The 14,914-nt window shown below is 32.7% G+C and overlaps 1 protein-coding gene across 1 annotated transcript; it reads right to left on the bottom strand.

Annotated features, from left to right (window-relative positions):
* Window positions 1-394: 394 nt before the first annotated feature.
* LOC122608619 lies at window positions 395-8,241 on the bottom strand. Its single transcript, XM_043781712.1, has 2 exons — window positions 7,914-8,241; window positions 395-1,989 (listed from the first exon to the last, which is right to left on the bottom strand). The coding sequence occupies exons 1-2, from the start codon at window positions 8,005-8,007 to the stop codon at window positions 1,259-1,261; spliced, it is 825 nt and encodes a 274-aa protein (XP_043637647.1). The 5' UTR covers window positions 8,008-8,241; the 3' UTR covers window positions 395-1,258.
* Between the last annotated feature and the right edge of the window lie 6,673 nt (window positions 8,242-14,914).

The raw sequence follows: 14,914 nt of genomic DNA, 5'->3' as shown, positions 1-14,914 counted from the left end.
TGTCATGGTAACAAACGTATATGGCTATGCTAATTATGGTCTAAGTTGTCTTTCTTAAGTTGTCGAAAAGTTCTGAAGCGAAAGTGGGTTCAGGCGTACCATGGATGAGAATCTGAACCCTGCAGCAAATTCATCAGCAACAACTGATAAGTGCTCTGCTTCTGGTAAGAATTACATTAAAACCCACACCATTATTGACTCCACATTATGTTCAAGTCCTTTCGTGTTCGTGTAATCCCTGATTGCTTTGTAAGTTAATTTGACACTTTGTCATTTGGCATAAACTTATGGAGGTTCAACTTATTAGTGTCAGATACAAATAGACTTCTAATATGACCAATAACTCCATCCAAACACACCGATAGCAAAGTGGAGACCAAAAAATTAACTACCATGTGAAAATCCAAATTTCTTACTGTAATTCTGTAAACATGTAACTTTCTAAGAATATTTCTGTAACTTTCTTCTAAAGATCGACAGAACTATCTAAAACAGGAATTACAGAAAACCTCTATAACTCAACAAACTAGATAAAACTAATAATTACAAACCAGATAATTAACACACATATACAGCCATCAAATGAGTTCCTCATTCTCATGTTTGATTGTACAAGAACGGCACATGACTGATTATCTTTTCAAGCTTGAATCGCATATCGTAAAATACGCTCTCTGGCCCCCATTCCTTCATATAATGCAACCAAAACGGCTCTGCCACAACACCTCCAAGATACCCTGCTGAAATAATTTGATACTTTTTGCTTGCATCTATAAACAGGTCACTTTTTTTAACATCCTTCTTCATTCCTATCCCAAGCTTTGGGAACCCTTGAATGTACGTCCCACTATACGCGAAAGTCGTATGCCCCCATTTGGCTGAATAAACAATGGGCTTATTTGTTCCTTGGGTAAACTCTAAATTACCAACATCAACCCATTTACTGTTTCCATTATGCCCTGAGAAGTATACGCTCCAAAGTTGACCGTCAAAGTTGTTTATCCGGAGTGTGAAATGTTCCCAGTGGCCCACGTGTTCGTCGACATTGTACAAGTTGATGTTAGATAGCTTCACTGTAAATGTTTCTGGACCTTTATAAGGAAAAAATACCCACATATCAATGTCAGTGAAAGTACCACCTAAAGCCGGTTTAACGACAACATAAAGTTCTGAACTTTCAAGATTGCCATGTTTGATGGCATCCTGTGGGGGTGAATTAAAAGAATAGCCACCGTCCTTTTGGCTGCCGGATTTCCCATTAGACGTTCGTTGAGGTCTGTTGTAACCAGGTAACTGATGACGGTAAGTAAACCTCGTCGGGATGGTAGTAAACCGTGGGCCCATAATGATCAATTAACGCCTCTAGTTGCTCCAGATTCGGCATTGCTTCAAGATTGGGATTCAAATTTCTCAAGCAACAAACATACACTTCTGGATCTCTATCATCTGGATCGCGAACTTTGAAATGGTGACTGACGCCAACAACTACAGTTTTAAAGAAAGGATTTGGATCATTTTTCCCTGTTTCATAACGAAAAACAAGATCGTCCCGCACACAAACAACTTCATCAAGTTCAGGTCCAACACAAGAAGTGGTAACCACATATCCCATAGCTTGATAACCCTCTGGAGGTAGCGGTACCCGCACGTAAAGCAAGTGGTCGAGAAACTTCAACATGTAAGTGATGGGGAACTTTAAAGGAGGAGGGGAATTAGTGTTAGTGTTAACGTTGGTTTTGGTTCGGGCATCACGGACAACAATACTGTAACCACTTTTCAGTTGTTGATTGACGCGTGGCATAGAAGAATGACCAAGGACGCAGAAGCCATCGGGTATGGATACCGGTTTAAAAAAGCAGAAACCACCACCAGAACTAAGCGAAGGCAAAAAAGAAGTAGCAGGTGGGAAGTAACAGCTTATATATTCAAACTTTTTAACCATGGCAATCTCCAATTCTCCAATGTTTATTATTCCAGTAGCGAAACCACCTGATGCACAATAACAAAGTCGATAAATCAAATATGATATTGGATGATTTTTATTAAGCATTATGATACAACAGGCTATAACAAAAGCTAACAAGAAACATATCTATCTACCTATATTATAAGAAAGAACACTAAATTACTGTAACAACCAAAAAAAATTGACACGTAGGGGCAAATAATTGGTGACTGTTTCTCCCACTGCTTTTTTTTTTTACCCAATCTTCTTCAAGTCACCACTGATTTGGTGGTGATGATCTTCATTCTTGAAGAACAAAGATGATTGTACAAAGGTAAATTGTTTTTTTTTTTTTTAGTTTCTAGGCCATGACAAAGATGATGTTGTTCGTCGCAGTGGTGTATCCTGTGTAAAGGTAAATTGTTTTTCACTTTCTACTTGATATATGTAATTCTATCCACTAAAAATGACAAAATGGGGCAGTTGGGTTACTGGTCTAATTGGATTTAATTGAACACAAAGTCACAAATATTCCCGTAAATCTTTTTGTCCATTGTTTTTTTAGAGGTTTTTACATGAATATAGTGTGCCAAATATTATGCAAAACTTGTGGTTTTAAGTTTTCAACCATAATCTCCAAGTTATGAATAAAATGGTAGAGCAGGCTTGATGCATTCGATATATGATTTGGGTGACTTTTAGCGATTAAATATAGAACGTAGGCCGAATGAACCTATACCTATAGACAAGGAAGTTGCTCCAAATGGGTGTGCTTGACACTTTTCTCTGTGTTTTGTTTGGTAGAATTAGAGCTCGACAAGACAAAGAAGGATTATGAGAAAAAAAATGATCGGAATCACCTACTCAAATCCTTCAATGTCAGTTATGACTAATGTCATGGTTAATATGCTCCAACCTATCCAAAAATTTTGATATGCCCATTTGGCTGACATTGGTTTCCCTTTTCTATGATGGGAAAAATGTGTGTTTGTTGTTGGCCTATACCCTTCACACAAGCTATTTATTTGTTTGCACATGTCGGTATTCTCTTTTCGTTTGATTCTCTCAAAACTAAATTTGGCTATTTCCGGCAGAAGTTTGATAATGGTGGAGTCTTATGACATTTGATCTGTGTATTGCGTAGTGAGGGGAAAAACTCTAGGATGGCGTAACCAAGCTTAATCATGTCCTCATATCTACCTACTATTGTTATTCTGCTGCTGTTGCTGCTACTTTCTCTCTTGTTCATAGAAAAAGCAAATATCTAGCTCCTTTCTCAAAAACCTAAATTGATATATATGGAATCAAGATTAAGATTTACAGGTATGTATTTTAGATTTGTGAATGGCTTGTAGTTAATTGTTAATGCTATTTAAAATCAACGTCACCCACCTAAAGGTATGTTTCTTGAATTTTTTTATATACTACTGTAATATACAATTAGTGGTTACGATTTTGTTGTCACATGGGTTTGCATTTTGGATATGGGATTATCAACTAACTTGGTGACCTATTTTTCGGTGTACCAAAAGAATGGATAAATGGTAATTATATCCAAGTTCATTTTCCACTGTTATCTCATATTTCCTTTCCTTTTTACTGTTCTGATCAAATAGTCATACTATATTTTACAACACTCTGTGGAATCAATTTAGTTGGTAATCCTGATATATGTTTTGCTTATATACTCTCATTTTCTTTTTATTACTTGATTTTATTGTTCATGAGAAAGGTGCTATTATTGGTTTGTGATAGTTATAAAGAAGATGGTGTTTCAATTTTGATATTGTACTTTGTAGTAAGTAGATATTACCGATCAATGGTAAGCTTTTTTTTTCTTATTATATCCTTGATTTATGTGGGCTAATGCCTATTATGTTTTTCAACATAAAGTTATTAATATTAGTATATTACAATCAAATTAAGGTGATTATTATATAGATATAGTGGTTAAGGACACTTGGTTTATTATATAGCGTGAAAATACACTATACACATTTTTAAGATGTCCCATTAGAGGGCATTCAGAAGATATTCCATTTTAGTACAATGAATGGTTTTATAGTACATAAAGGTCCATTGTTCATACTAACCTCATTAATATATGTCGTCTTAGGATTCTTGCATTTATGGACCGAAGATAGTGCGTACACATAGTTGTATATTGTAACTTCTTTTATCATGGTTAATTTAAAGAAAGAAACGATGTTTTTTTGCCATTTTTTACTGCTTACATTCGGTTTTATTGCTGTTATTGGATGCAAAATTCCTGTTTTTGTTGCTAATTTTGCTGTTTAGTTGCTGTTTTTTTCTGGCTTATGATGCACAATTGGTGTTTAGTTGCTGATGTTGTTCTTTAGTTCCCGCAAATGCTGTTTTTGTTGCTCTTTTTGCTGCAGATTTCCTGTAATTGTTGTTTTTGCTGCAGATTGATGTTTTTTTTTCTTCTATTGCTGTTTAGTTGCTGTGAATGTTGTTTCTATTGCTGTTTTTGCTGCAGATTTTCTGCGAATGTTGTTTTGTTGCTGTTTTTTTCTGCAGCCCGCTGTAATATACTAATATAGTTGTACCTTCTAAGAACATATGCTTCAAGTGAATGATGTTTGGGATGAATATGTTTATATATAACTTTGTTAACAATGTTTTTGAAAGAAACAAGAAAGCTTTTACGTAACATTAACTGTCAACGTAGATCATCTGTACATACGGTGTAATTCAATATGCTTTCTGCTACGAATTCATTTTGGGCCGATTTTTGCTGAAAAATTGGCTATAAAAATACCAGTATCTCTGTTTTTTTTTAATTGCTTTGAGTTTCTCATCTGAATTCAGTTATAGCTCTATTTTTATTGTTGATGTAACACACAAGCGGTGAGCTTTATAAAGGGAATTTAAACACATTTTGTTTTTTATTTATGACTACAGAGCTAGATTTTAAGGCAGAAGCCGATGCATCAGAAGAGGCTCAAAGGCGATTTGAGGTTGAGGCCATTGTTGTTAAAAGCGAGCGCCCAGGCCGCCTAGGCGCGAGGCGAGGGCGAGGCAAGAGGTTCCCACCTGAAAACCTAGGCCCAGGCCCACTAAGAATTTAGGCGGCAGACTCCTCTTTTCTATAAAACCCTTTGGTTATCCAACAAGCATATTAATAGCATCACGTTTATATATTGTTCCAAATGTCAAAATCAAATCATCAATCAGATTATATCAACATCAAATCATCCTTCATCAACATATTCTTCCTTCAACTTCAGGCAAGTTTTCTTCTTTGTTTTCTTAAAATTATTTTTTTCTTTTTTCTTTCTCAAAAGATTTTTTCAGCTGTTTTGGCTTAATGCATTATGTGTTATTTAGATGGAATTTGCTAATTTGAATGTCATTTGGTTTGGTTTTTACTTTGGTGCGCTTTTTTTTCCCGGGCGTGCGCTTTTTTTGCGCCTCTCGTCTTCGCCCCGTTTAGGGTCTTTGCGCTTTGAGTTCGCCGTCGCTTTTGACAACTATGGTTGAGGCTGGTGCAGAAGCAAAACTGGAGAGACCTTGAGAGGTAAACCGATCATATTCTGATATATAGTAAACAGGAACCTGGCATGCGATCCTTATGGTTACGAGACATGCCCATCTTTCTACCTGTCGTTATGAAGCTTTCATCTTGAATCAGCATACAAGAAGCGTATTTGGTTTATGACATATAGAGGTTGCAAAGGACAGCAAAAGATGGCGTGTTTCGTAGATGATTGGGACTTTGTATATGTATGTTATTAATGAGTCCTTTCTGCACATAGTAATATCATGTTAATGATATACAAGTATATCATTTTGGTAGACACAAGTAGCCTATATACGGAAATTCTATGTACGGGCCACTTACACTTTGTTCTGAACAACACGGGTAGTTGGTGGGTAGTGTAATAGGACATGGGACACAATCATCAAGCAACTCAACGAGTTGTATATGTGGGATAGAAGGTAATTGACTTTTCGATTTTCAAGATCATTGGTGATTGTTGCAGCCATTGGTGGCCAAAATGACTTGCCTCTGGAAAAACTTGCTGCACCTTAGATGGTTTGTCCCAGATTCTAAAAATGTGTGTTTCCCCCTATCGGGTATTTGAAATAGACATTTCTACGTCAAAAGAGCTCTCTAGTGCGGACCCGGTTAAGACAACGTATGCTAGACTTTTCGCTGTCGAATCGCGATACAAAGTTTTCAGCGAAATTCACCTTTAAAAAAAAAAAAAAAAAGAAGTCTTGTATCGACATTTTGACTTTATTAAGGACCACAAGTCGGGGGTAATTAAGCTTCCATGTGTTGCAATGTTATTTATATCGCTCACCTTAATATTTCTTACGGAGTATTTTATTTTTTATGCTTGCCTAATGGATCATATAATGGTTAGATTTTCATTCAATATGTTAGCTGTATAAAATTTAGATAAATTGTTTAATAACATAATTTAAACCATTAACCATAACAGAATGTTGCTTTTTTCTTCAGTATTCAACTAAATTATAATTTTACTATAGTAATTTCATTAATATACAAGGGTAATGACCAAATAAATAATGGGTACTCATCCATACAACAATAATCTATAGATTCAATAAATATCTCAAATATCAACTACGTTGGATGTATATAAATGTACTCCAATGAATTGCATCTCAACATTGTATTTCTTTTTTAACAAATAGTTATCCACCAAATAATTCATGAGTCATCCATCATTTCTGTTCTCTCATATTTACTTTTAATTTTGCCACATCTATGCATCTTACTTTTAAGTCATTTTTAAGTATATGATTTAAGCTTATTAATCATTTTCGTAATTCTACAATAGTGATATATTTTAAAAGATTATAGTGAACCGTACTATACGTAACTTTTTAGCATGTTAACTATAGTTTCAAGTTTTATTATTATGTTTATAAAAATCTAATACTTATTTCCCCTTTAGTAGATTTTGTGAATGTGACTCAAAACTTTAACTAGGAATGCTGATAAATATTAGGCTATTAAAAATGTTTGTAATAATCAAAGATATTAAGTGTAAGCAGAAGTAATATATTGGGTAAACCTATACCAACAATTATTACATTTTAGCGTACACGATATACAAGTAACATTTTCTAAAAAAATTAAGTATTGAACTATCTTATTAACTGAAGACATTTTTAGACAACATTAATCTATACACGATAGACCCCAATACAAATATCCTACACAATTATTAGAAGTGTCCGTTTTAGGGGGGCTGTGCATTGCACGGCTTATAATCTTATAGTAAATATACAAATTTTACCTGTCTGAACCTAAATCCAAGTCTAGTCTATATCTATACTCATATAAAGCATTTCCACAACTCCTATTTAGAATTTTAAGACTTTAAGGTAAGACACCATCTGAAACATTTATCCCCAATATGATAAATCCTTTACATATCGCAACCAATATATTATCAACAAGCGTCACATTTTATATTTAACCATGACATGTTCACCACTTCACCCGTTGCAATGCGTGGCTATCATGCTAGTAGATAAAATACAAAATCTTGAAGTACGATTAGTGGAGGAGCTATGTGATGGCCAAGTTTGGCCATGAAAACCCCAAAATATCTATAACTCTATATTTCTAATACAATTTCTATGTATTTATTTAGTTTTAAGGTAATTGAGCACTCCAAACTAGTGTAATTGAGTTTTGTAGTTTAATTATACACTTGTTAATATCATGAAAATTGTTCGGTGACAACAGAATAAAAACCTTGGCTCTACCGCTAAGTACGAACAACCTAGAACATGGAATTGAACACATAGACAGACGGAAATGTGATGAAAATTTATGACAGTTTCACAAGACTGAATGAATTAATAAATAAATAAATAATACAGATAAATGGTATACTGAAACCCCATTATATATAATCACTAAGAATGAATGAATTAATAAATAAATAAATAAATAATATACCTTGAGGAGAAGATGGCCATTGAGGAAGAGGGCACGGAAGTGAATACGCATTTTTAATTAGTATTGGAACCCATAATTCATCTTCACTTGACATCGTTTCCTTCAATCCCTACTTACTTTTTTTTTCCCTAACCCCCAATTCGACACAAACTAATTTGAGGGATAATCTTCAAATTGTTAAGGAAATATCGAAATAACGAATTAAGCATCGTGAATCTCATCTGATGTTTGATCTTCCGGAGAAATCAGAAACAACTCGTATAGGGTGATATGAAAACTAGGGTTTCGGTCGAACAGAGATATTAGGAGTCTTTTGAGGTTACATTATTTTTAGATGGAACTAGACAACTAGTTATATTAGCCGGGAGACATAACGTTGTTTTCGAAAACCTTATACACACTGGAGATAGAATCGTTTGTTTTTTGTTTAAACACATGTCCGAAAATGTATGATAGTGTACAAATGTAAAATATATATGTTTAATTGGAAAAAAATGTGGCAAAACGGGAAAAAAGAAAGAATGAAAACATACTAAAACTATACTATTATATGTGAAATATGAAAAGAAATGGAATATATCATATAAATTAATGTAGAAATTGTACAAAATAGAAAGACAGATAAACGCGGATACCATATTGACTTTATACAATATATTGTAAAAAGCCAAAAACAACTTAAAGAACGACAATTTTAGTTAAAAGTATAAAGCAAAAGTAAAAACGTAAAACAAATAAACAAACTCATTTGAGTAAAATGGACATGATTTGCATTAGCTTTTTGTAACTCTCATCTTACACTAAAATACCATCTAACGATCGTTAACACCCATTTGAGAATAAAGACTCAACTCTTAGGTAGAAAAAAGGACCTCATTTTCATCCGTTATTGTTACCCGTTAGAAACTCAAACAGAAATTAATGTCCGTTAAAAAAGAGGACTACTGTTGCAATATATTAAACGACAGGGACTATAAAAGCTGAAAAATTTCGTTACAAACTAAAACAGAAGGTAACGATCGTTAAAAAAGAGGACTGTTATTGCAAACTATTAAACAACAGGGACTGATGTTGCTGAAAAACATGGACGCACGGATTTCAAGTAACGCTATTTTGTCCCCGGGAGACATTACGTAACATGTAAACATGTGCAAAATTATATAAAATGAAATTTTCGTGGCAAAAGTTAAAAATTGAAAAGTTATGTGATAAAAAGTAAAGAAAATAAAAAGTTGGTGGCTGAAGTTGAAAAAATAAAAGTATAAAATGTAAATAAAACAAAACTTTTGTGTGGAAAGTAGAAGAAATAAAAACTTCGTAAATTTGTGTGATAATAAGTAAAGAGAATGAAACTTTCGTGACAAAAGTTAAAAAAACGAAAGTTTAAAAAGTAAATAACACAAAAATTTCGTGCAAGAAATAAAAGTTATGTGACAAAAAGTAAAAATTAAAAGTTTCTGTGATAAAAAGTAAAAAGAATGAATTTTCGTGACAGAAATTAGAAAAAAAAAAGTTTAAAACCTAAATAAAACAAAGCTTTCGTGCCAAAAGTAAAAGAAATTAAATTTATGTGACAAAAAAGTTAAAAGTTAAAATTTTCCGTCATAAAAAGTAAAAAAATGAAACTTTCGTGGCAAAAGTTAGAAAAACATTTGTTTAAAAACTAAATAAAACAAAAATTTCGTGCTAAAAGTAAAAAAATTAAAGTTATGTGACAAAAGTTGAAAGATTAAAGTTATGTGACAAAGATTAAGAAACCTAGAGTTAAAAGGTTAAATTTAGTTGATAGGACCATTGTTGTAACAAATGTAACGACAGGGACTATAGATGCAGGAAAAACTTAACATCCATTAGCTGATGAGGACCATTGCTGCAACAAATTTAACGACAGGGACTAAAAGTGTTAAAAATGTGTGACGCACGCAAAAAGATGCATGGTTTTTAGTATATATAGTAATATGGAAAGAAATGATGGAGAATAATGTTAAATCTACTTTCTTGAGTTTTTTACGATAGGAAAACTAAGTGTTTGGTTGTAGAAAATGTTTTTTATTTTTAATTTTTTAAAAAACATGTTAGAGATGTGAGGGGAGGGGAGGAATGAAATGAAAAATGAAAAACTATTGTAAATAATTATGGTATGGATGTCTATATTTATTGGAGATCTTATTATTATATTAACAAATTGTTTTCTTGAAGAATATTCCAATATTGTATGTATATAAGTAGTTATTCATGAGATTAATAATACACAATTCTCAATTGTCTTTATATTTTTGTTCTTTTATATTGTTCTTGTTTTACAGCTTTATAATACGTTATCAACATTTTTGTTCTACGAAAGTTTATGTCTCAATCCCACATCCTTTTGCTGGAGAATGAGGAAGTGTGATGGTAAGTAATGCATAAGTCATAGTTCAAAGCCTATTATTTGCGATTACGATTACTGCCGACAATTTCTTTTGAGGTACGTACACATGATTAATGTTTTCATTAATTATATTTCTTTTAGTTTTCTGAAAACAAACAATAATAAGATTTAAGATCATGCTTTAAATCTTTCGAAAACAATTTTTTATCTAATCGATGAGCCATCATTAATAATGATATCTAAACTCGATCATTCATATTTTCTTTAAATAATCATAACAGTACTTTTAATGATGATAAATCGATTAATTATGTTTTCTTTCATAAGTTCCTAATGATATTATATGATTATATTATCAGATCTTTATGAATATTTTATTTTGTAGACATCGAGTATAATAGCCAATATTAAATAATGGTTTTCTTTATTTTGAGATATAAATTATTTTAATTCATAGCCAGCCAATATTATAATAGTCAGTCTAAATAAAACGGCCTACAAAATTTGCTTTGAGAGTATTATCTATACTACCATATAAAAATTATACACCTATATTGAAAATTTTACAATTTTGGGACATGCGAAATTATTATTTTACTCTTAATAAATTAACTTACACAATCATTCTATAATCTTTTAAAAGATATATATTCACTATCCCTAATTTCAAATATCTTTATATCAATTTCCTACACCACTTGACGACGATGTCATCACCATCCGTTGACGTCACCAAATCGCAACCAATGTCGTCGTCGCCGCATTGTGCGGGTACCATGCTCGTACATAAAAATATGAACTGACATCTTTGAGCTAATTAATGGGTTGAGATTTAACAATACTAATGACATGCACTCTTTTTCTTTTACTCTAATGCTCTGTGACTTAAAACGATTGAATTTCAAAAATCATTCGGCCGAAGAAGCGAGATGTTTAAATTTTGTTTGAGGTAGTTTGAAAGGTAATTGAAGGACATCAAAAATTAAAGGAGGAGACCCCTTACCGGATCCATTGTGTTTTACTATTGGTGATCATCAAGAATGCACCTTTCGAATACACGAGTTTACATCGACTCATGAGGTAAGATTCTAATTGACAATTTGAGTTAATTGTAATAAGGACGTGGATTCCATGCGCATACACTCTAATTGCATTATATATTACTTTCGAGACATGATAAGTCGTCTTAAGTATGCGGGGTTTAATATTACGCCCTACTAAATTTTGAGATTAATTGGTGATGCTGGCTTCCTTGGTGAATTAAATCTATAAATTTGAAAGAAAAGTTTTGGAGTTCCAAATTTTTAAAAATTTTAGTTATGGATCGCATGAAAGTTTTGTTAAGTCATCTACATCTCATAAATTTTGTATAATATTGGTATGACTGTGCACCAATTATAATTGTGGTAAACAGATTCAGTACTCATATTTAATTAGTTGACAGTTAAGGTCAAGTGTTTGTATTACAACAATTTCAAATCTTAACGGTTATGTTTTGGTAGCTCGATTACATTGGGTCCATTACTAAAATTCAAGATCAATAATAAGATCTTAAAGATTAGACTTTTTAAGTTCTGGCAGAAAATATCTACATAAAGTTAAGCTACCATTATAATGTTTGTTATACTTTATTTAGTAATATCTTTTTATTAATATATTATTAAATAAAACATATAGTTAAGAAAATAATATATTTGATATATTAAATAAAAAAGGTAGTGTTCTGCGTTCTGGATGGTTCTGCATCCATAACTGCTTAAAGTTGATGAAATGATGAAAACTGATATGACGCTGATGTGACATTTTTGATAGTTCTGTATCTTGCATCCATACCTGATGCTCTGGTGTTTGATAGGAGTGAATAAAAGAGAATGAAAATCTAATAGAGAATGAATATAGTGGGAAATAGAATGAGTATTTCGAAAGAGAATCGATTTCGTCGTTTGGTACAAGCAGAGAATGAATATATAAAAAATACTAAATTTTAAATAATAATCAAATTTAATACATATAACATCACTAAAACAAAAACAAAAAAATTACAAAATTTCCATTCCCATCAATTCTCTACATTTCATAGAGAATTGAGGGAATGGAATCGATTCCCTATTCTCGATTCTCTTTCCCATTCTCCATTACAACCAAACATGAGAAGTGTTTCTCATTCCATTTCCACCATTTCCATTCCATTGAATCAAACACCCCCTTACATCCTCAACCTTCTTTCACTTCATCAATAACATCATCTTCCAATAATAATCAGCCACCGACGATCGGTTTTTCATTCCATGTCGGTCATCTACACCGGAATGTAACCGAACAGAATCTTTATCAAGTTTTTTCGTCGATAAACCCAAATGTCAATATTTTTACCAATCGGGACACTTTTACAAAAATACCATTTTGTTATGGTTAGGTATCTTACCTAAAGCAATGATGATACCCTTTCTTTTTCTTCTTTTCTTTGTTTGTTTTGGTTTATTCTGTTTTTGACTAACCATTTCATAGTAAATATAACAGCTATTCGAGCCCTCACAAAGTTAAAATAAGAAAAACTTAGTTGGACATCCAATCGTCCTATCTTGGTTGAGGAGAGACCCTTATTATAGAGTCTACGGGGAAGAAAGAATTTTGTGAAAAATCTTGATTATTCATTTCAGGAAAGCACATTGGGAGACATTTTTGGACATATGAACCTACTAAATCTATTCGCATAGTTAAGGATGATAATGGAAATAGCAAAGGATATGGTTATGTCCAGTTCCGATCATCAAAATCAGCTAAAAAAGGACTCCAATTAGATGGATATATCTTTGGTAGAAGACCCATGTAATCAAGTTCATTACTCGTATCTAGTTTTAGTTTGATATTATATCTGAAACAATGTTGAAAAGTGTCTTTTCAAGATTTGGGTATATCACTCTGTCTATGGTTTAAAGAGATAAAACGGAATTTTCGAAGGATATGGATTTATCACCTATGACACTTGTGAGAGTATTGTTCAAGCGCTCAAAGATAAAGGTAGAAACATCAATACGTTTATCCTTTATCCTTCTGGGCTTGAACGACACTGTCACGTGTCATGGGTGACAAATCCTCATCCTTCGAAAATTCCGTCTTTATCTCTTATAACCATAACCTCAAGAATATACTCAAATCTTGAAAAAGACATTTTTCAACATTGTTTCAGATATCTCTCCCTCTAAACGTCTCACAAACAATGTTGGTGCACCTCTCATCCTATTATCATCGACGTACTCGCCAACCACCCTGGGAAATGCATGTTAAATCAAAAATCGTAATAATGTCAAAATTTACCTACTAAAAAAATATATATATGTATTTGAAACTAAAAACTAGATACGAGTAATAAACTTAAATACATGGGTTTTCTAGTAATGATATATCCGTCTAATTACAATGCCTTTTTAGCTGATTCTGCTGCACAGGAAATAATCATATCTTTTGTTGTTTCCATTATCATCCCTAACTATACGAATAGACCCACTAGGTCCATAAGTCCAAAAAAATGTTTCCCAATGCACTTTCCATTACCGAATAATCAATACTTTTCACAAAAGTGTTTCCTTCCCCGTAAACTCTATGGTAAGAGTCTGTCTTGAAACACGATAGGATGGTTAGCTGTCGAACTAACTTTGTCTTATTTAACTTTGCAAGGGCTCGGACTGCTGTTAATGTTTATATATAATGGTTAGTAAAAAAAATAGAACAAACCAAAACAAACAAAGAAAAAAAAAGGGTACCATCTAATCCAAACCATAACAAAGTGTACTTTTGTTAAACCGTCCTGTTTGATAAAAACAGTGACATATGGGTTTATCGACGAATAAAGTTATAAAGATTCTGTTCTGTTACATTCGAATGTAGATGACTCACATGAAGTGAAAAACTGATTGATGGTAACGGGTTATTATTAAAAAATAATGTCATCGATGAAGTGCAAGAAGGTGAGGATGTAAGTCAGTTAATGATAAGATTGACAACAATAATGAACCAAGTAATGGGAAGGGTGAAAAGCACGAATATGATGAGAGTAAGAATGAGTTGGGGGATAATATGGTAAAAAAAATGAATGGAATAGAAATAGGACGAAGGAGGGTGAAGAAGAAAGCATCCCTATCGCTAAGTTAATAAGCACAAATAAATATGAGACTAGTAGTAGTAATATGGATGTGTAGAATGTAGATGCACATGGAGGTCCAAATATATACTGGAGAGTAATATTGCAGTACGGAATGTTAGGGGGCTCAATGAGCTTCCTAAACAGAAAGAGGTCGGGAACTTAATAATGAATGAAAAACTAAATATTTGTGCAATAATTGAGAAAATCAGAATAAAATTGAGAAAGCCTACAAGAATACTTTTAGGAATTGGGATTGGGCTTCAAATATGGCCAAAAGTGTAAGAGGCTGTAGAATTATAGTTGGGTGGGATGATAGTGTAGTTAGGCTGACGAGTCTGCATAAAATGGAGCAAATCATGCTTTGTTTTATTGAAATTGTGAATAATAAGAAGCATACGTATTGTTTATGTATGCTTGTAACAAAGACAAAGAGAGAAGAGACCTATGGAAGGAGTTACGAATGCATAAAAAAGGAGTTACTAGAAA

The sequence above is a fragment of the Erigeron canadensis genome, chromosome 7, assembly GCF_010389155.1.
Source record: "Erigeron canadensis isolate Cc75 chromosome 7, C_canadensis_v1, whole genome shotgun sequence".
Classification (NCBI taxonomy): domain Eukaryota; kingdom Viridiplantae; phylum Streptophyta; class Magnoliopsida; order Asterales; family Asteraceae; genus Erigeron; species Erigeron canadensis.
This window is presented reverse-complemented; position numbering and strand designations above follow the sequence as displayed.

Bases quoted from the DNA above. Each gene is read 5' to 3' on its own strand.
- LOC122608619 (XM_043781712.1), bottom strand. From the start codon at position 8,007: ATGTCAAGTGAAGATGAATTATGGGTTCCAATACTAATTAAAAATGCG. The intron at 1,990-7,913 runs GTATATTATTTA...ATTGTGCATCAG, and splicing joins ATGGCCATCTTCTCCTCAAG to GTGGTTTCGCTACTGGAATA.